A 22,221-nucleotide genomic window follows, 5' to 3' on the forward strand; every position below is an offset into this window, starting at 1 on the left:
AATCTCAGAATAAAAAATAAATAAAAAAAGGAGAGGCTGGGAGCTTCAGTCGCTGGCCAGCCTGAAAACGGCCCTCAGCCCCTCACTCAGACTGGCCAGGCACCCCAGCGGGACCCCCACCCTGATCCGGGACACCCCTCAGGGCAAACCAGCCAGCCCCCACCCATGCACCAGGCCTCTATCCTATATAGTAAAAGGGTAATATGCAAACTGACCCTAACAGCAGAAAGACTGGGAATGACTGGTCACTTTGACACACACTGACCACCACGGGGCAGATGCTCAATGCAGGAGCTGCCCTCTGGTGGTCAGAGTGCTCCCACAGGGGAGCTCTGCTCAGCCACAAGCCAGGTTGATGGCTGCCAGTACAGCGTTGGTGGTGGGAGCCTCTCCTGCCTCCTCAGCAGCGCTAAGGATGTCTGACTGCAGCTTAGGCCTGCTCCCCACTGGCAAGTGGACATCCCCTGAGGGGTGCCGGGCTGCCAGAGGGATATCTGATTGCCATCTTAGGCCCAATGCCCCGGGAGCAGGCCTAAGCCAGCAGGTGGTCATCCCTCGAGGGGTGCCAGACTGCGAGAGGGCACAGGCCGGGCTGAGGACCCCCCCACCCCTGAGTGCACAAATTTTTGTGCACTGGGCCTCTAGTTATTTTATAAAAGATGTTCATGGTAAAATGTAAGAGTAGCTTGCATGAACTAATCATCTCAAACAAAACCATTAAACATTTTGGACAAAATATATAAAAGCCACTATCTGAAGATACTGGAGAGTGACCAAAAGGCAAAAGTAGAGAAGAATCTCAGCTTGGAAAACTCACTACAACCTGTGAGGTTTGTAAACTTCGGCTCTTTCCTGAGAGCATCTCCCAATTCACAAGTAGCAGAAAGCTGCAGCCTTACTGGCTTACCTGTTCATAAGACAGAGTTAGAGGCTTGTGGAGCAGGTAGAAATCTAGGGATAAAATCCTAAAAGAAAGAAACTCACAGAGAACCAAAACCAAAATCAATGCATAGAATCAACCCATAGCTCACTACATGGCCTGGGGGAAGCAGCAGCTGGAAGCTGAGAAAACTAAGCAGAGATGTAACTGCTGTCCACACAGGGGAAAACAGAATTTAGGGCTTGAATTAACTGCCTATTCAAAGAAAATAGCCTATCAGACCAAATTAATTGTCTATTAGAACAAAAATATCTATTCAGAGGAACATAAAATCAAAAGCTCTACATCATTTATAATTTCCAATTTCCAACAGAAAGTCACTAGCTGAGAATAAAAGGAAAACAAGCAGTCAAAAGAAACTGAACCTGGGATGAATGAAAAGTTGCAAATAAAATGTTGACTAAATAAGACAATGCAGAAACATTTTTAATAATCTTAAATCAATGGGAATACCCAGCAGATGACATAAATCATTGTAATATCTGCCAGGACAGTAAGCTATACTAGGACAGAGGTCACCTCTTCTTTAAATCCTCCAGCACATAACATCGTGTGCCTAGCACTTTTTAAAAATTATATTAATTTATAAAGCCCTTACTGTGCTGGCCTTTTATCTTAGACATGACAGCACAGGTTTGTTTAAAAATCTGTTAATGTGGTAAGTCTAGCATATGTTAAATCAAAAAATAATCAACAGGATGTTTGATAAATAGCATAATAGCTAGTGTTTTAAATTAGAGTTCATGTACACATCTAAAAAAATGTTAAGCTATGTTATTCACCTCTTCATTTGTTCATAAAAACTTTCAAATTCTGCTAATGTTTGCTTGAAACAAAACCTACTTCCACTGGTCACTGGTGCTGGGAGGTTTTGATCACCCAGATCTGTTAACATCCACGCTGGAAGGATTCTCTTCCTCTGGGCGGGGTTGGACTGCTGCTTACTGATGCCTGAGCATTCACCTGTGAAAGACTAAAAAATCACCTATCTTATTAATTACCAAAAATAAGCATGCTCCCTTAATGAAGTTGTAAATTTTTTTACTTTGTAGAAAGCTACCATAAAAATACCCATCTGCAATTATGGACTGAATTGTCAAATTTCTCAAAGACATTCATGATCTCTACTAGGTGAAGTGTTGTGCCTAATTTCAGTTGTCTTTTCTCTCCTCAAAATAATTTAAGGGACAGGTTATAAATGGATGAGATCTTAAATTTCTCACCACACTATTTGTGGTAGAATTCTGGGTCGTCGCTATTCCTGTGCTTCCTTCCAGCTGTGGGGCACCAGTCGTCTCATCAGGCAAATTAACCAAGGATGATGCTGGTGTTTCATTCAATATTTCATCTTCATCAAGCATTTGACTATTTCTAGAAAATAAAATCAAAATCATTTACTTATCATTTGAATTTAAAACTGCTGTTATTTGTTATTATAAATGTAAGTCTCTCAAGTACATCTAAATAATGAGTTATGCTACTTTTCTCAGACTTAGAAGAACAAAAAAGCAGATTATACTATAATAGAATAAAATATTTAAACTAGAACATGTTCTTTGTCTTCTGACCACAGGATCACCATAAAATACATTTAACTTTCCAAATCCTGGGCCTAAAAACCACAACTATTTATCAGATGGGGATCAATCATCTCTCTCAAGGCTTAAGAGCTACTTATTTAGTATTTGTCCAGATAGTCCATAAAAGTTAAGATCACCACGCAGAATCCAAAGAGAAAATGCAAATTGCAAATATATCAGCTAAGTTAGTTAGGCCCTTGGAGAAAAAATTTTAAAAAATCCTATAACTGTTACTGGGGTTCTGGCCAGTATAGCCACTTGTGAAATCTCCCCAAACATGCAGCCTGACTGAAAGCTAAATGTTCCGACACATGGTCACCTGTGGAACATACTAGTAGAACCAATTACTTCCTACTTGCTGCAAATGTGATAAGATCATCCAAAGTTGTTGCATCATTATCACTTATGTATGCATAGAGATGATCCAACAAATTTATCTTTTTGAAAATTTGAAAATGTAAATAGAAATGCTACTCAGAAATAAAAAGGAATGAAATGCTGGTATGTACAAAACATGAATGCATCTCAAAGAATTTTGCTAGGTTAAACGAGCTATTTATGACATTCTGAAGAGGTAAAGCTATAGGGACAGAAATCAGGTCAGTGGCTGCCAGGGGCTAGGGGTGGAGGAGTGGGACTAATACAGACAGTTGAATGCTATCCCAAAGAGCATGCTAAAATGGATTTCTTACATAAGACTAGAGAATCCACCAGCTGGCTATGTTCCCTGGAAGGACCCAGAACACTAAGCAATAAGGTACACAGTAGTGAGACAGTGTTGAGTAGCTCAATGGTAGCTGCCTCTACAGGTCAGTTTTGGTGGTAGGGGAGGCTGCGAAAAAACAGGGCTCCATAGTATCAATGGAGATGACAGGATTTTAGAATTGCGCAGGCCCTGTGGTTAGCATTAAACATCAGAGGCTAAGTGGATGTTACTGGCATAACAGACAGCAAAGTTGGAATGGCACTGGTCAGTAAGCATCTGTAACAATGTCTGTCCACCTAGCTGGAGACCACATTTTTCCACTTTCCTTGCAATTCTGTATAGCCATGTGCCTAATTTTGGGAACTAGGGGTGTAAATGGAAATGATATGTGTAAGACCCTGTCCTGGATTCTCTTCCTCATTTCCTTCTTACCTTACCAACTGGCAACACCAACAACGAAACTAATTTAAAAGATATATATTGAGGATGACAGAGTTTCTCCCTTAGCTGGAGAACATGAATTATATTATGAAGGAGAGCACGCCTATAACTCTGGATCATTGTGTGACAGAAAATTGTTCTATCTTGTTTAAGCACTGCATTTGGAGGTCATTTTTTTTTAAGCAACTTAGCTTTTACTCTAATAAAGGAATCAGCAAGCTGCAACACTTAGTCCAAATCCAACCTGCTACCTGTTTTTGTAAACAACGTGCTACTGAAACATAGCCATGGATGTCTGTTTACATACTGTCTATGGTTGCTTCTGGACATAGCCCCTTTTGAGAAAGTATTCAGTATTTTGGGTTCACCTTTATTCTGCCTGTTCAAATGTTAAATGTTTAACCAATGACATCAAAAACATTCTGAAATGAATCAAATATTGCCAAAAGGCTCAAAAGGGAGGGCTATGTGCTTTGAATCATATACTGAATGATGCATATGTGATAAATACTTTTAATTAAAAATAGAAATTATAGTTAACTTTAAGCAAATGGTCTTTCAACTATTGTTACTACATAATGGGGATCAAAGTGAAAAAATGAAAATCATTACTGCACATCAGAAATCATTATATCATCACTAGAGGCCCAGTGCACGAAATTCCTACACAGGTAGGGTCCCTAGGTCTGGCCTGCGATCAGGGCCAATTGGGGCCTGTGGCTGCTGGCCCGGGCCTTCCTTCCCCACTGCCAGCCGGGGCCTTACTTCATTTCGTGCTGCTCCCTGATAGTCAGTGCACACCATAGCGAGCAATTGAACTCCCGGTCTCCTGGTCAAACTCCCAAGGGGACACTTTGCATATTACCCTTTTATATATATAGATGGGAATATTTGAAAACTCCAAATGACAAATGGAAAAAAAGCTAAGAGTGAAATCAACACCCTGAAGGAAATTTTACAAGAGCAGACTAAAACCAGAACACTTAATTTTTAATATAAAAACACAATTAATTTGGTTACCCTAAATTAAGCACATAATTACCAAAACACATAAAAAATATTTACTACCTCTTTCAACACATTTGGCTTGATAGCAATAACATACAAGATAATACTCTTCATAACAGCCTGAAAAAATAGAGTGTTCTTAAAGTGGGTTCTATTTTCAGTTTTATCAATACCAAAACAATTTAAAATTCACAATCTGACTGAAGGCACAACACTGATCTTTCACACCAAGGGGACAAGCTAATTTGAATAGACATAAAAATTAAAATTGACATATAATAATGTATATGAGTTATCAAGCAATGGCCATACTTTGCTTAAAATAGAAATGTACATTTTTCTGATTTTTGAAGTATATAATTCTACTTTTATAGATCCTGTTTATGTATTCTATAATTTAATTTTACACCAGATGTTTATTATAATACCTCATTTCTTCAGTTTCCCTATTCTATATTTTCTGTTATTTTTATAAGAAATAAAAGTTATGCAACTTTAGTCTAAGTCAAAGATTAATATCTTAATAAAGAAAGGGGGGCATCTGTAATACTTTCAACATCCAACATAATAAAATAAAAACTTAAAACTGAACAAAAAGATTAAGAAAATATAGTGAGTTTCAAATTAACTATCCTGGTTACTGTTAGATGGAAAATACATTCTGAACACAATGGTAAAAGACACCACATATGAGAACAATCACTATTGAGGCATTAGTTTCCAAATGTTTTCTGGAAACACATACACACACCATGTAACTCCTATATTGCCAATACAGTTTAATACTAGAATAGTTTCTCCTGAGGCATTTGCGGATGGCTGAGGAATTAGGTTACAAATACCATTACCTAATGTCATTTCATCAGCAATCTTACCTTAAAGTACAGTCCAATTCTGTTTCAGAATACGTAGAGAAAACACGGAAAATGTATTTGTCAACAAACAAAGAAAAACTATCTCCAGGGTTCAACCAGTGCCATAGATTTGTCTTCAATGGTAAGAGCTGGCTCTTCTCAGAAGACTGATAAAAACATGGACTTGTGTGTATCTAACAAAGAAAGAAAGAACACAGTGATTTTGTAACTCCAAATTATGAAAAAAATACAACTTAATATTAACTGATACAAAATTTTAATATCATAATAAGTTATGTGTTTAAGAAACTTAAAATTCTAATAAATCTGGAACTTATAAATACCATAATTTTTATCCATTCATACAAAAAAAGCTGTAATATACCTCTCATTTCTCTAAGAATAATTTTAAAAAAACAAAGTTATCAATTGACTGGTTAAAAGATACTCTGTTTTGCTTGAGTAATTTGAAATTGAAAAGAGAAACTTGAAAAAAATTTCTCCAGTATGGAAACTGACTCCTTTTACTTTGAGATCCAAAATTCACCAATCCCCTGGAAATGGCTTGCTTCTTTTCCACTTATTTTCCCTTAATAATTTCTTACTATGATTAAAAGATTAGAAACTATGAGAAGGGAAATTCTGATCCTATCTCTCAAGCAAAGAGCATAATTTTTTTTGTGGGTTTTTTAAGCTTCTCATGGAGGAATCTTATTTGTTTGAATAAAATCCCACCATGAGATTATCATCCATATTCAAATTGTAACAAGTAAATATATCTCAATGTCAAAACTATTACAATATCCACTACTTTGAATTATGTTTGCCACCAAAAGCTTCCATGTTAAAGATAATGAAGTTCCCTTCAAAACTAAGACCTATTGAAAGACACCTTAAAAATTCCAACTAGAATCAAGCTGAAAGTGGCTATTTCCAAAGGGCAAATAGCCTTTTTGTCATCAATATGATGAAGCTTTTAAAATAAATAAGTTTTAGTGTATAACAAAGCAATCTACATTAATGCAGATCTTTGGGTTTTGTTTTGTTTTTAATTAAATCTTCATTGTTCAGATTATTACAGTTGTTCCTCTTTTTTCCCTCCATAGCTCCCCTCCACCCAGTTCCCACCCTACCCTCTGCCCTTACCCCCTCACTGTCCTCATCCATAGGTGTACGATTTTTGTCCAGTCTCTTCATGCACCCCCCACAACCCTTCCCCCCTAAGAATTGTCAGTCCACTCCCTTTCTAGGCCCCTGATTCTATTATATTCACCAGTTTATTCTGTTCATCAAATTATTTATTCACTTGATTTTTAGATTCACTTGTTGATAGATATGTATTTGTTGTTCATAATTTGTATCTTTACCTTCTTCTTCTCCTTCTTCTTCTTCTTCTTCTTCTTCTTCTTCTTCTTCTTCTTCTTCTTCTTCTTCTTCTTCTTCTTCTTCTTCTCCCTCCTCCTCCTCCTCCTCCTCCTCCTCCTCCTCCTCCTCCTCCTCCTCCTCCACCTCCTCCTCCTCCTCCTCCTTCTTCTTCCTCTTCTTCTTGTTCTTCTTCTTCTTAAAGGATACCTTTCAGCATTTCATATAATACTGGTTTGGTGGTGATGAACTCCTTTAGCTTTTCCTTATCTGTGAAGCTCTTTATCTGACCTTCAATTCTGAATGATAGCTTTGCTGGGTAAAGTAATCTTGGTTGTAGGTTCTTGCTATTCATCACTTTGAATATTTCTTGCCACTCCCTTCTGGCCTGCATAGTTTCTATTGAGAAATCAGTTGACAGTCATATGGGTACTCCCTTGTAGGTAACTGGCTGTTTTTCTCTTGCTGCTTTTAAGATTCTCTCTTTGTCTTTTCCCGTTGGCATTTTAATTAATTATGATGTGTCTTGGTGTGGTCCTCTTTGGATTCCTTTAGTTTGGGGTTCTCTGCGCTTCCTGGATTTGTAAGTCTATTTCTTTCACCAGGTAGGGGAGATTTTCTGTCATTATTTCTTCAAATAGGTTTTCAAAATCTTGCTCTCTCTCTTCTTCTGGCACCCCCATAATTCAGATGTTGGTACGCTTAAAGTTGTCCCAGAGGCTCCTTACACTATCTTCATATTAGGGCTTCTTTTGTATGTTCTGGGTCTCTCTGACCCACCTGCAGTTAGTTAGGTAATTTTAGATTGCAAAGGGCCAGGGCATTCATATGCAAAAGCCTCTGCCCACAGCTAGGGTGGGGTGGGGTCTCAGGGAATCAACAGGGCAGAGCAAACAGCTATGGCTGATCGTCAGCCCTACCCTAAGAGGTCCCGGTTGTTAGTGTCCTGGTAATCGCTGCAAGCACCTCTGAGAGAAAGCCGCCCTCAAGTTCTGCCTGATGCCAGACAGTCCAGTTTCTCCTCATATGAGTCTGGGTCCCCAGAGACTCGCCAGGAAGTGGTGTTCAGAGCAGTTAGGAGCTTGTGTCTCCCTCCTGATTGACAAAGACAGCCGCGTCCTTAGTTGCCAGCCCTCTCCGCATGCGCCTCCACGCCTCTGCACTTTACTTCCACACTGCACCTCCTCTGAGTCTCAATGTGCTTTTCTCTTTCCTTCTAGTTGTATCATTTCCACTCAGCCATCCCTCCTGTGGTTCTGGATGATGTCTGTTTTGTCTTTTAGTTGTATTTTTGAAGTGGTTGTGTGAGACAGCAATTTCAGGTGTTTACCTATGCCGCCATCTTGGTTTCTCTCCTGTTATTTTTTTTTAATAGAATTTTAGATAAAGCAACTCCCCTTACCATCTATCCACCCATCCATCCATCCATCTGCTTCATCGATTTAAGTGAGACTTTCTAGAGACATCAACAACCTCTCCAGTATAACAAGGTAATTACCACCCTGGGATTGGGCTGAACATTTCCAGTTTTTCTATTTATATTTTATTCAAGTATCTTGAGATAAAACTATATTTTCATACATTAAAACCTTTCCTGATCCCAACCATTTAAAACATCTGAAGGTGTTAAGGTATCTTTTATTCATACTGAATTTGAACAGATTAGAATTCAGTATAAATACAGTAGGTAAAAACTTCTGTTCCTATTATAAAATATATTCATTATGGGAATATTAAGAAAGTTTATAATAGGCCTATTTTTAATGTATTTTGAAATTCTAGAAATTTATCTTTTCCTTTTCTTTTTACTCCACAACAAATTTTTTCCCCCATTGGTAAACTTGGTTAAAATTTTTATTAAATACTAGAGGCCCAGTGCACAAAAATGTGTGCACTTGGGAGGGTCCCTCAGCTCTGCCTGTGCCCTCTCGCAGTCTGGAACCCCTCAGGGGATAACCACCTGCTGGCTTAGGCCTGCTCCCTGGGGGATTGGGCCTCAGCTGGCAGTCAGACATCCCTCTGGCAGCCCGGCAACCCTTGGGGGATGTCCACTTGCCAGCAGGGAGCAGGCCTAAGCTGCGGTTGGACATCCTTAGCGCTGCTGAGGAGGCGGGAGAGGCTCCCACCACCACCGCTGTACTGGCAACAGTCAGCCTGGCTTGTGGCTGAGCAGAGCTCCCCCATGTGGGAGCTCACTGACCACCAGGGGGCAGCTCCTGCATTGAGCATCTGCCCGCTGGTGGTCAGTGTGTGTCATAGTGGCCAGTCATTCCCAGTCGTTCTGTTGTTAGGGTCAATTTGCATATTACCCTTTTATTTTATAGGAGTGCCTGGCCAGCCTGGGTGAGGGGCTGATGGCTGTTTGCAGGCTGGCCACAGCCCCTTCAGTGTGGGGGTCCCCACTGGGGTGCCTGGCCATCCTGGGTGAGGGGCTGAGGGCTGTTTTCAGGCTGGCTAAGCCCCCCAGCAGGGACCCTCACCCCATGAGGGTGAGGCCATCCTGAGTGAGGGGCTGATGGCTGTTTGAAGGCTGGCCACGGTCCCCACACCCAAGCTCCCAGTGGAGGCTGGCTGGAAGCAGTATCTGGGGTTTGTTTATCTTCTATAATTGAAACTTTGTTGCCATGTGCGGAGACCACAGCCGACTCAGGGCAGGCGGGAAGCTTGGCTTCCTCCATCGCCCGGGCAACCAAGCCTCCTGCTTGCTCCAGCTCCATGGCTGCCGGCCGCCATCTTGGTTGGGTTAATTTGCATATAGTCGCTCTGATTGGCTGGTGGGCATGGCTTGGGGGATAGCAAAGATACGGTCAATTAGCATCTTTCTTTTATTAGTGTAGATACTCACTTTCATTTTGTTAAAAATGTTAAGCCTGTATAAAATATAAACTAAGAAAAATATAAACAAGTCTAGAATGTTGTGATAAAACATGAAGCAAATAATATCATTAATTTTGGTAGGCCACTTGCATTATAACTTATTTTTCAGTGTCTTTTATTTTTTTAAAAACCTATTTCTCCAGAATATGAATAGGGTCTTTCAGAGGTAAATGTGATATATTCTGATTTTAATTTCTGTTATATATTAAAACACACCAAAATATCCACAAACACTTACTGAACATCTTACAATGTTTTCCCACTCCATCCAAATGTCAAATCCTAGATCATTTACCTCTGAACTATCTCTTGAATCCATTTTTCGTTGCCATTTACACAGTCACTCCCTAGTGCAAGTTCACAACCACTGCTCACATTTCTCACTTGGGCTAACATCACATCAAGTCTCCTGTCTTCATTCACCTCATTGCATTCCAAGTTATTCTTTTACATTTCTCTGTGAAAGCCTCTGATAACTCCCCAATATCAACACAGCACAGCAGTGAAGGCTCTTCATAAACCTCAGTGGTTTCCAAACTCATCTCCCACCTTCATATGCCCAAATATTCACACACAGAATCTTTGACCCAATCATGGATATCTACTCAAAATGCTCTTTGATTTACTATAGCCTGAGATGTCTTATCCCATCATACCTCTCTGCATGAATTGTTTGAATTAGTCCCTATAAGTTCAAAGGTTACCTATAATCATCTGATAAATCACCACTAGACTGTCAGGTCCATGGCTGCATATAACTGTACCTACCACAGAAGTTTCTAATAGCAGGAAGAATCAATATTTCAACTATCATTCATTAGTGAATAATATCAGGAATGGTTCCAAAGAGTTTACTATAAGAAGTGATGCTTAAAATCTAATGTATTTACTAAAAATGCTACCTGTTGAGTCACTTAAATAGATTCACCACTAAAATCATTTCAATTCCATTCTCCATAGGTAAATTTTTAAACAATAATCACTTTCATCTTCTAAAATGCCCCCAATAGCAAGCAGCTAGGCACATAAGCTTCCTGGCTTTCAAAACCCCCCAAGTAACTTTCTCACTCTACATAACTTCATCAAATATCATGACATTATACTTTTAAACTAACCACAGAACCATGAATTTGGGGAAAGAAACCTAGAAACTATTTAGCTCAACTTGTAAAGAAAAAAAGCTGAACTGTCCAAACAGTATGTTTAACCAAGCTGGGGGCGGGGGAGATACTAATATAGAACAGGGAGCAATGCAACCAAAGCTGTTATTGGAAAATACTAAGCATTGTTACCTATATGCCCAAATTTTATTTAAGAAAAAAAAAGACAATGTTGAAATTTAGAATGAATGTAATCTACCTAGTCCTGGCAATTTACTTTAATGAGGATTTGGCCATCAGACCTCTTAGGTCAGTGATGGCGAACCTATGACACAAGAACTCATTTTTTTGGGTTGATTTTTCTTTGTTAAATGGCATTTAGGTATATAAAATAAATATCAAAAATATAAATCTTTGTTTTACTATGCTTGCAAATATCAAAAAATTTCTATATGTGACAAGACACCAGAGTTAAGTCAGGGTTTTTCAAAATGCTGACAAGCCGAGCTCAAAAGGTTCGCCATCACTGTCCTAGGAGAACCTGCAATTGAAAACATTTATGTTTTCTTTAAATCTGTGTTAAAAGCAAGCAGTAAAGTTAAATTTAGAGATTAGGGATAGAGGAGAAATTTAAAACAGAGGCTATATAAATTAGGTAGGCAATTATTATTATTTTTTTTAATATATATATTTTATTGATTTTTTTTTACAGAGAGGAAGGGAGAGGGATAGAGAGTTAGAAACATCGATGGGAGAGAAACATCGATCAGCTGCCTCCTGCACATCTCCTACTGGGGATGTGCCCGCAACCAAGGTACATGCCCTTGACCGGAATCGAACCTGGGACCTTTCAGTCCACAGGCTGATGCTCTATCCACTGAGCCAAACCAGTTAGGGCGGTAGGCAATTATTTTATTGATCAGGATCATTTTGCAAACCATGCACAAGACTACATAGGAATGGAGATGCAGTGATGTGCCATATTCCTAAAAAAAGTGAATGTTTCATTTTTTAAATCAAGTTCTAATTTAAACTTAATGTTTAGAAGGCTTTCATTATGCTAGCAGTCACCCCTAATTTACCTCCCAAAGTGGCTCTCTGGCCAGAGATTTTGAGCGCAACAAGGCATGACAAGCCACCAGATTCTGAGCTTGTGCACACTGCTGGGCTTGGAATCACTCCCTATTACTCCTTGAAAATCACTCCTTTTAAGGGAAGCCTCCCCTTCCTTGAGTATGCCACGGTCATCAGAGTCAGGAATATTGGGTAACAGGAGGGACAATAGTCAAAGCAGGAATGTACATTAGTTTCTTCTAGAACACTGAACATTCGTTCAGTGAGGTTTGCCTCTTACAAGATATGATTACGTTGTTATTCAGGAGTATTTTAGAAACTGAGATGAATCTCTAAACATTAAATAATGGTATAGTCCTAAATTTAAAAAGGCTAAGACATTAAATACAAGGTATAAAATTCTAAGAGTAGAAAACATAAAATACTCTTAAAAGGAAATTAATTACATTTAGCTGGGGGTTGAGTGGGGGGATAGATAGGTCAAAAGGGGGAAATGGGGAGACATCTGTAATACTTTCAACAATAAAAATAATTTTTTTAAAAAAATGCATCACAAACCCAAAGTTAAGAAAACATTCAGTTTGAGTATTTATTTCCTTATGTGAAAGTGCTTATTTAAATTTTAGGAGGTTAAATATCAAGCATTTAGCAAATTCAGCCACAAAAAAAGCAGACCAGTATGTGTGGTCCATGATCATCCTTTTTCTTTTCCTAAAACTATTCATACGGGGAATCCCAGAACTAAGAGCAAAAAATAATATTCCAAGAACTTTAATGTTTGATCCTATAACTTATACCTAAATCAATATAATTTATTGAATGTTTTTAAAATCAATGTTAAACTATATACACTCCAACTAAAAAGCCACACATGAAGTTCAACAGATAGTTTTTTAAAAATCTAACAATATTAATAAACACAGAGAGAGAAGACATACACATGTATATACAAAAAAATTGGAGAAAAACAACGACATAACTACATATAAAGGAAATCGTGGACAACAATAAAATACTATATAAATACTTTGTGCCACTAGGTTTGCACCAAAATTGACAATTGTCTTTAAGAATATAAACAACACTTTTAAAAATGGATGTTTATGTGTGTGTGTGGGGGGGTGGCTTGTTTAAAAGTAACTATAAAAAGAAAAGATGATTGAATTTGACCTATAATATTTTAAAAATACAATTAACAATTAAAAATCTTTCGAATCCCTCTGAAAACCAGACCCAAGTTTTAAAGAATTTTTGAATATTCAAACTCTTCCAAGACTAAAAAAGATGGAAGTCTCTCAAATTCCTTCAATGGGGTTAGTTTAACTTTAATTCCTCGGGCAGGCAAGGGCAGGCAAGCCCAAGCCCACAGTGAATGAAAGATATGAACTGCCATATCAGAATCATATCATTGTTGTGTGCCTTTTAACATATCCCTGGGATTAAAAAGGTGAACCTAAAGAGATGTTATTATTGTAGAATTGGTGCAAAAGATACATTATCCTTGAATAAATGGAATTAAAATATAATCAATTTTCTATAGCTTACTCTTGGAGTTATCATCAAATATTAATGAAAGATTGCTTTGTACCCCAAAAAATAGGTTCTTCTCATTTTCAGTGTTGTTATTTTTTTTTAAATATATTTTATTGATTTTTTACAGAGAGGAAGGGAGAGAGATAGAGAGTTAGAAACATCGATGAGAGAGAAACATCGATCAGCTGCCTCCTGCACATCTCCTACTGGGGATGTGCCCACAACCCAGGTACATGCCCTTGACCGGAATCGAACCTGGGACCCTTCAGTCCGCAAGCCGATGCTCTATCCACTGAGCCAAACCGGTTTTGGCGTGTTGTTATTATTTTTAATTTAGAAATAATTCTCTCTCTTTTGCAAAAGTTGTGGAAAAGCTACTGCAGTATTGTATAGCTATTTTATAAGTACACTCAAAATTTTATGGGAAGAAAAACAATCACAATTCAAGAATTTTATTACGCAATAGAAAAAACACAATCACCCAAATATGTATATTTTGAGGATCGATACCAAATGAAGACAAAAATATATCTTACAATTTTTATATATCTATGTAACCTCTCTGGATCACCAAGAACCAAAAAGAGTAAGATTCTATAAAATTAAAATAAAAGCATTGACAGCCATGAGTTCACCCTGAGGACGTAACAAACCATAGGTGATAAAGTCATTTATAGAGAATATTATCATTTGGCCTTTATGATGTATTTTCTCCCTGCTGATATCAGATTAGCTTAAACTTGAAAAAAGAATAATTATCTTCTCATGAGCTAACATTATTTCCTCATGCACTACTTCCAAGAACTACTAACAGTAGAGACTTTTAGAGGAAAATATTAGAGAGAAAAAAGACAAATTTAAAAGTACAAATTAGTAATTGCTTAACTGCATTCATTTATCATAGTCAAAGCTACTTTTTATTAGATTAGCTTTCTAAATTGAAGAAGAGCAGAAAATATATTTAATCACTTAAACATAATTTGAAGCACACAGTATACAGAAGGGAACTTCATAATAAAAAATTTGCTATATTCATTTACATAATTTTATAATGTTTTAAGCTAAAATTTATCTCTCAACTCTTTATTACACTTGTATGTTTAAATTGCTTTAGCATATCAAATAAAAATATGTAGTGTACATTAAAATAAATGAACTAGAAATCACTTGTTCACCTTATTCTCATTACTTTCAAGATCTCTAAAACTTCTATTAACAAAGTCAATTTTTAAAAAGACAAAAAAAGTCAGTTTCAGAATTTTTCTATACTAGTATTTCTCTAAATTGCACCTTGTAGGTGCAGCTACCATAAGTAAATGAATAAATAAATAAATCTATTTCAAGGGAATAGGAATTTTATTGAAACTATCTACACTAATAAAAGAGAAATATGCAAATGGTGTCACTCTGCTACCCTTCCCATTGGCTAATCAGGGTGATATGCAAATTAACTGCCAGCCAAGATGGCGGCCGGCAGCCAGGCAGCTTGAAGCGAACATGAGGCTTGCTTGCTTTAGTGACGGAGAACTCCAACATTCCCCGCCTGCCACTGCCGGCCTCTGAGCTTGCAGTTTGAAACAGTGTTACAAATATAGAAGCTAAACAAAACCCCAGAAACCTGCTTTCAGCCAGCCGGGTTTCAGCCAGCAGGACCGCAACATTGTTTCAATTATAGAACAAACGCAGATCCCTGCTTTCAGCCAGCCGGGATCTCAGAGCTGGAGTTGAAACAGTGTTTCGATTATAGAACCCAAACAAACCAGATACCTGCTTTCTGCAGCCGAGGCCTAAGAGCTGGAGCCAAGCCTCAGAGCTAAAGCTGGCCCAGAATAAAAAAGAAAAAAGAAAAAAAGGAGCAGTTGGGAGCTTCAGTCACCCGCCAGCCTGAAAACAGCCATCATCCCCTCACCCAGGCTGGCCAGGCACCCCAGTGGGGACCCCCACCCTGATATAGGACACCCTTCGGGGCAAACCAGCCGGCCCCCACCCGTGCACCAGCCTCTATCCTATATAGTAAAAGGGTAATATGCCTCCCAGCACCAGGATCAGCGAAGCCACGAGGCCTCCCAGCACCGGGATCAGCGTGACAGGGGGCAGCGCCCAAACCCCCTGATTGCCCTGCGGCTCTGTGTGTGACAGGGGGCGGGGCCACAACCTCCCTATCTGCCCTGCTCTGTTCGTGACAGGGGAAGGCGCCCCAACCCCTGATCAGCCCTGCTCTGTGCCTGATAGGGGGGAGCTCCCCAACCCCCTGATCGCCCTGCGGCTCTGTGTGTGACAGGGTGCGGTGCCCCAACACCATGATCAGCCCTGCTCTGTGTGTGACAGGGTGCGGCACCCCAACCCCCCCACCACCACTGACCCTGCTCTGTGTGTGACGGGGTAGAGCCATAACCTCCCCATCAGCCCTGCCCTGAGTGTGACAGTGGCGGCGCCCCAACCCCCTGATCGGCCCTGCTGTGTGGGTGATAGAGGGCGGTGACCCAACCCCCCCCTCCCCATGGGCCCTGCTCTGTGGGTGACGGGGTAGAGCCATAACCTCCCCATTGGCCCTGCCCTGAGTGTGACAGGGTGTGGTGCCCCAACCCCTTGATCCGCCCTGCTCTGTGTGTGACAGGGGGCGGTGCCCCAACTCCCCTATCGGCCCTACTCTGTGAGTGACAGGGGGGAGCTCCCCAACCTCCTGATGGGCCCAGGTCTGTGCGTGACAGGGGGTGCTCCCCAACCCTCTGATGGGCCTGCTCTGTGCATGACAGGGGGGAGCTCCCCAACCCCCTGATCGACCCTGCTCTGTGCGTGACAGGGTACGGAGCCCCAACCCCCCTGATTGGCCCTGCTCTGTGTGTGACAGGGGGTGGCGCCGCAACCTCCCCATCGACCCTGCCTTGAGTGTGACTGGGGGCAGTGTCCCAACCCCCCAATCGGCCCTACCCTGAGTGTGACTGAGGGTGGCATCCCAACCTCCCGATCTGCCCGGCTCTGTGCATGACAGGGGGCGGCGCCCCAACTCCCCAATCGGCCCTGCTCTGAGCCCAACCAGGGGCTGCACCTAGGGATTGGGCCTGCCCTCTGATACCTGGGAGCAGGCCTAAGCCAGCAGGTCGTTATTTCCCGAGGGGTCCCAGGCTGCGAGAGGGCACAGGCTGGGCTGAGGGACCCCCAGTCCCCCCCGAGTGCACAAATTTTTGTGCACCAGGCCTCTAGTTCTATATAATAAAAGGCTAATATGCAAATCGACCGAATGGCAGAACAACCAGTCGCTATGACGTGCAGTGACCACCAGGGGGCAGGCGCTCAATTCAGGAGCTGCCCCAGCCCACAGGCCTAGGAGCCTGCCAGCCAACCTCTTGGTTCCTTCCCCCGGCCAGCAGGCTCCAATCGCCCGATCGGGAATGGGAAACCAGGGGTGGGTGGAGGCAAACGCAGGCGGTGCCAGGGCCCCGATTGCCCCACCAATCACCCCACACACAGAGGGCGACTGGTGGCAGCTGAGGGGGGAGGCTCGCTGCTGGCAGCCAGGGAAGATCAGTCCTGACCGCAGGCCAGGCCTAGGGACCCTATCCAGGCACAAATTTTGTGCCCTGGGCCTCTAGTCCTCCTATATAATAAAAAGATAATATGCAAATCGACTGAACAGTGGAACAACCGGTCACTATGATGCACATTGACCACCAGGAGGCAGATGCTTAATGCAGGAGCTGCCTTGGTGGTCAGTACGCTCCCACAGGGGGAGCACCGCTCAGCCAGAAGCTGGGCTCACAGCTGGCGAGCATAGCGGCAGTGGCAGGAACTTCTCCTGCCTCTGCGACAGCTCTATGGACCCCTCCGGGGATGTCCCCTGAGGGGTCCTGGACTGAGAGAAGGCGCAGGCTGCGCTGAGGGTCCCTCCCCCCCTCCCCCGAGTGCATGAATCTTGTATACCAGGCCTCTAGTACTTTTATAAAAATCCATGATATCCCCACTCCTAGAAATGCCACATATAGTTCTCACTGCAGCATTTACTCATGAACTGAATAAATATTAACTATTATGCTAGATTCTAGAGATATGAAGATTTAGTCAGTGTTCCTATATTCAACAAGCTTATGGTCTAGTAAGTCTCACTATGATGAATAAGATAGTTGGACTCAAAGACAAATAACTGATGGTAAATAAAGGGGCCACCCCAAGAATGCCGACTACAGATATTAGCACTTTTCAAGACACTAAGACAATGTAGAATGAGATACAAATTTTCTTTAAAAGTATTTATTTAAGGTTGAGGTGGTGTGAATTCATTGGTATTCAAAAATTTTCCCAATACTAGAATTAAAAGGATATTTCTCAAATTTGGGGATAGTTCAATATAGGATAATAAAAGTACTATCTGTATAAAAAAAAAAGAACTAATAAAACAACAGGAAGTTATACATATTAAGATGAACATACATGTAGGTTTTTAAATATTAAAAATTAATGAAATTCATTGCATATTAATAATTTTAACACACCAACATCAAGTCTAAAATAAATGGACCCTCATACACATATTTCATTCTCCTATACAATAGATTCTGCAAATGAAAAGGAATGATCACATAGTATATTCTCAGAACCTGCTTTCCCTACAACATATCAGTGCTTAAACTAAAAGCAAGTAATTAAAATTCTAGCCCTTAATAGGATCTTTCAAATTACAATTATTTTTAAAATCCTAAAGTTGAATAAGGTCTAAATTTTAGAAATAGTCAACTCTACACATAGAGGTATAGAAATCTATTAAAATATAACTCTATAACACTTAAAGTGACTTTGGTCACTACCCCACCCCCTTAGTTATGAGCTTTTTTTTATAGGATCTTATTTGTAATACCCAGTCATGAACACAATAATCATGTATGTACATGTGAACTGGTAGTCATCTTTCATTAAATTCTGTGTAAATGTAACACTGCCCTATAGGAAAGAAAGTAAATAGTCTGATCTTTATCTCCCAATTATCTCCTGGCAATAAGAAGGATATGTTTTGACATTAATGTCCTATTTCCATAACTTAAAAAATAAGCCCCTCTGATCCGAAGCTGGGAAAAACTGAGAGACAAAACGTTAAAATGTATCATTAACATATTTACCGGTTTGATTCGAAGCTGACCACCCACCACCTCAAGAATTGCATGTCTTCTGGACACTCTCTTGTCTGTTATCTAAAGTGGGAAAAAATAAAAATTTCAAATACAGCCACCTCCCCAGAAAACAACAACAACAACCACAACAAACCATGATTGTTCTCATTGAACAAAAAAACAAAACAACTCAGAGAGTAAGAGACCTGCCCAAATTCAGAGAAGAATAAATGGCTAAGCAGAGACTCAAGCTTGCAATCTAACAGATCCCAAAACCTAAATGATGGTTTCCATTCAAGGCAGGCATTTAGTAGGGATTCTTATCAATAATATTCATAAAATGAGAAAAAAATCTATATAATATGTACTTTGCCGGGAGCCGGCCAATCCTTGCTGTTTCAAGGGACCTGGCATATATGGCATACGGTTCTTAATATGTTTGCTCACCTTCTTGGCGCTGTGTTTTAACCAAGGTCACCTCTCCGAGAAAGGTTGAATCCCCAGGTAGGGATTTTCCCCTGAAGTTAGGGAGGGGATGAAACTCCTTAACTAAGTGCCAGGCGGGTAGTTAATCAATTTAACTACAAACAATCATGCTTAAGCTACATAATCTTTACTCCCTGGAATGGAGATAAGAAACGCCCTAACCTTTGTAATAGAAATTGACAGGATTAGAATCAACTGGTATAAATACAGATGCAACAAGACAACAACAGACAGAATTCAGAACACAGAACCTACACAGAACGTTCTCTAGAGACAGAAGAACTTCGCTGGCGAGAGCATGCCGGAGGATCCTGGACAGGGACTGGCCTCGGAGCTTGGAGGCAAAGCCTGGCGAGAGAGCATGGCAGGGGATCCTGGACTGAACCTGACTGCGGAGATTGGCAGGAGAGCCTGACTAGAACCTGGTGACTGAACCTGACTGGAGAACCTGGACAGAACCTCTCTGGAGATCTGAAGCAGAACCTCTCTGGAGATCCAGACCAGAACTTGGCTGGAGATCCTGGCTAGAGATCCTGGCTAGGCTGCTGATCAACTGAACACTGTCTCCGTGTCCTTCCTTCTTCGCCGACTTCGTCTACGCCTTTGGGAACCCCTGGACCTGCTGGGGTTGGACCCCGGCAGTACTTATTAGAAAATATTTCAAATACAGGAAATGTAGTGTAGGTTATGATGACCAACAGCTTTTTAAAGCAGCAGTCTCCTACGTGTAAAAAAGGTAAGGCTATAGGCTTTGGGGTCAAGCAGACCTGCGTTTGAGCTCTGGAGCCATCAACACTACTTAAGACAACAGGAAGGTAGGAGAGGGAGTAGTGACAATCAAATGTTTACAGTGAAGACGAGACTATCATCTAATATATAAATCTGCTTTCTGTGTTTGAACCAATAGTGCTCCACTTATGCTCACAATCATTTCTGCATACAAAAGTTTAAAAACTGTTTGCACTTTAAATGCTAAAATTGCCAATCAAGCCCTGGCTGCATGGCTATAAACACAACAGTTCAGCTTACCTTTGTCATTTGTGGCTGATTCATATGACAACATTTCAAGCAACAATTTAGGATAATTATTTGGTCCATCTTATGGTTACCTTGGTATCTATCATTTACCCACATCAAAACCAAAATTATAGGTAAAAGCAGACTACAGCAATGCCTAAATTCAATTAAATCCATTAGATTTGCAAAACCTGGCAAAATGTGAAACTACCAGGAATCAATACCCATTTTTTTAAGCCAGAGAGCAGTTCCACACTTAAGACAATAACTGAAAAGTAGTAACATCAAGCATCACAACAGAATGAATGCCACATCCAGAAATTGTCCACACAGCTGCAAGTTAATATTTAGAATATTTTCTAAAATAAAGTATCTTTTTTATTGTTGAAAATATTACAGATGCCCTCTCTTTCCCCCACTGTCTCCCCTCCTCCTCACTCCTGCCCCGTCTCAGGCCTTCATTGAACTAAGTATCTTAAAGACAGCCCTATTAAAATTAGCCACTATTAGCCACCATGGTTATTTCAGAAAAGTAAATATAAACTATAACGTATCCTACCAGAAAAGAAAGGATAGAAATTGAGAAGTTCCTATAATCTTCCCAATAATGTACCTTAGTGGGCCAAAATCAACAGCAGTTATCTGGTAACCCACTTTACCATTTGCATACAGCTTTCACTTAAGTGTTGAGATTCACTATAAACAGTACTCAATACTGTCATAGCTATTATTCACATTTTACATATTTGGAAATTGAAAGCTTAGAGAATTTAAGTAACTTCTGTAGGTCATTTTTGAGTAGGTAATCCTCCAAATTCATACTGTTATTAATAAAAATATGTGAGGAAAATATTCATGTGATTCTACATCTACATGTAATCATTCAGACATAGTTTCAATAAATGCAAATTATTCTGTGGCTGAGAGTAAGAAGTTTATATTTCTAACTCGAATATTAAGATCTCATTGTTAAGTTCAATAATACAAGTCAATTTGCTAACCAATACTATCCTATATAATAAGAGCCCAGCGACCGAAATGGCAGGACGACCAGAACGACCACAGCCCCTCGCCCTGGCTGGCCCCACACCCCAGTGAGCAGTTAGAGGTGATCAGGCAGGCAGGCAAGTGGTTAGGGGAGATCAGACAGGCAGGCAGAGGTGGTTAGGGGTGATGAGGCAGTCAAGCAGAGGTGGTTAGGGATGATCAGGTAGGTAGGCAAACAGAAGTGGTTAGGGACAATCAGACAGGCAGCCGAGTGGTTAGGGGAGATCAGGCAGGCAGGCAGAGTGGATAGGGGCGATCAGGCAGGCAGGGGAGTGGTTAGGGGAGATCAGGCAGGCAGAGTAGTTAGGGGCAATCAGGCAGGCAGGCAGGCAGAGGTGGTTAGGGGCGATCAGGCAGATGAGTGGTTAGGTGTGATCAGGCAGGCAGGCGAGTGGTTAGGGGCAATCAGGCAGGCAAGCAGAGGTGGTTAGGGATGATCAGGCAGGCGAGTGGTTGGGGCGATCGGGCAGGCAAGCAGAGGTGGTTAGGGATGATCAGGCAGGCAGGCAGAGTGGATAGGGGCAATCAGGCAGGCAGGCAAAGGCAGTTAGGGACAATCAGGCAGGTGAGTGGTTAGGGGAGATTAGGCAGGCAGAGTAGTTGGGGCAATCAGGCAGGCAGGCAGAGGTGGTTAGGGGCAATCAGGCAGGCGAGTGGTTAGGGGAGATCAGAGAGGCAAGCAAAGGTGGTTAGGGATGATCAGGCAGGCAGGCGAGTGGTTAGGGGAGATCAGACAGGCAGGCAGAGGTGGTTAGGGGTGATGAGGCAGTCAAGCAGAGGTGGTTAGGGATGATCAGGTAGGTAGGCAAACAGAAGTGGTTAGGGACAATCAGACAGGCAGCCGAGTGGTTAGGGGAGATCAGGCAGGCAGGCAGAGTGGATAGGGGCGATCAGGCAGGCAGGGGAGTGGTTAGGGGAGATCAGGCAGGCAGAGTAGTTAGGGGCAATCAGGCAGGCAGGCAGGCAGAGGTGGTTAGGGGCGATCAGGCAGATGAGTGGTTAGGTGTGATCAGGCAGGCAGGCAAGTGGTTAGGGGCAATCAGGCAGGCAAGCAGAGGTGGTTAGGGATGATCAGGCAGGCGAGTGGTTAGGGG

The 22,221-nt window shown here is 41.2% G+C and overlaps 1 protein-coding gene across 2 annotated transcripts in view; it reads right to left on the bottom strand.

Annotated features, from left to right (window-relative positions):
• Window positions 1-22,221, bottom strand: part of APLF (aprataxin and PNKP like factor) — a 64,507-nt gene that overhangs the window by 30,034 nt on the left and 12,252 nt on the right. For both annotated transcript variants that reach the window (XM_059659586.1, XM_059659584.1), the window contains exons 2-5: window positions 18,587-18,658; window positions 5,551-5,723; window positions 2,164-2,311; window positions 1,784-1,913 (exon numbers count right to left, since the gene is read on the bottom strand). In XM_059659586.1, the coding sequence (XP_059515569.1) occupies window positions 1,784-1,913; window positions 2,164-2,311; window positions 5,551-5,723; window positions 18,587-18,658 (523 nt within the window). The remainder of the gene's footprint in view (window positions 1-1,783; window positions 1,914-2,163; window positions 2,312-5,550; window positions 5,724-18,586; window positions 18,659-22,221) is intronic.

Source organism: Myotis daubentonii, chromosome 12, assembly GCF_963259705.1.
Source record: "Myotis daubentonii chromosome 12, mMyoDau2.1, whole genome shotgun sequence".
In the NCBI taxonomy this organism is placed as follows: Eukaryota; Metazoa; Chordata; class Mammalia; order Chiroptera; family Vespertilionidae; genus Myotis; species Myotis daubentonii.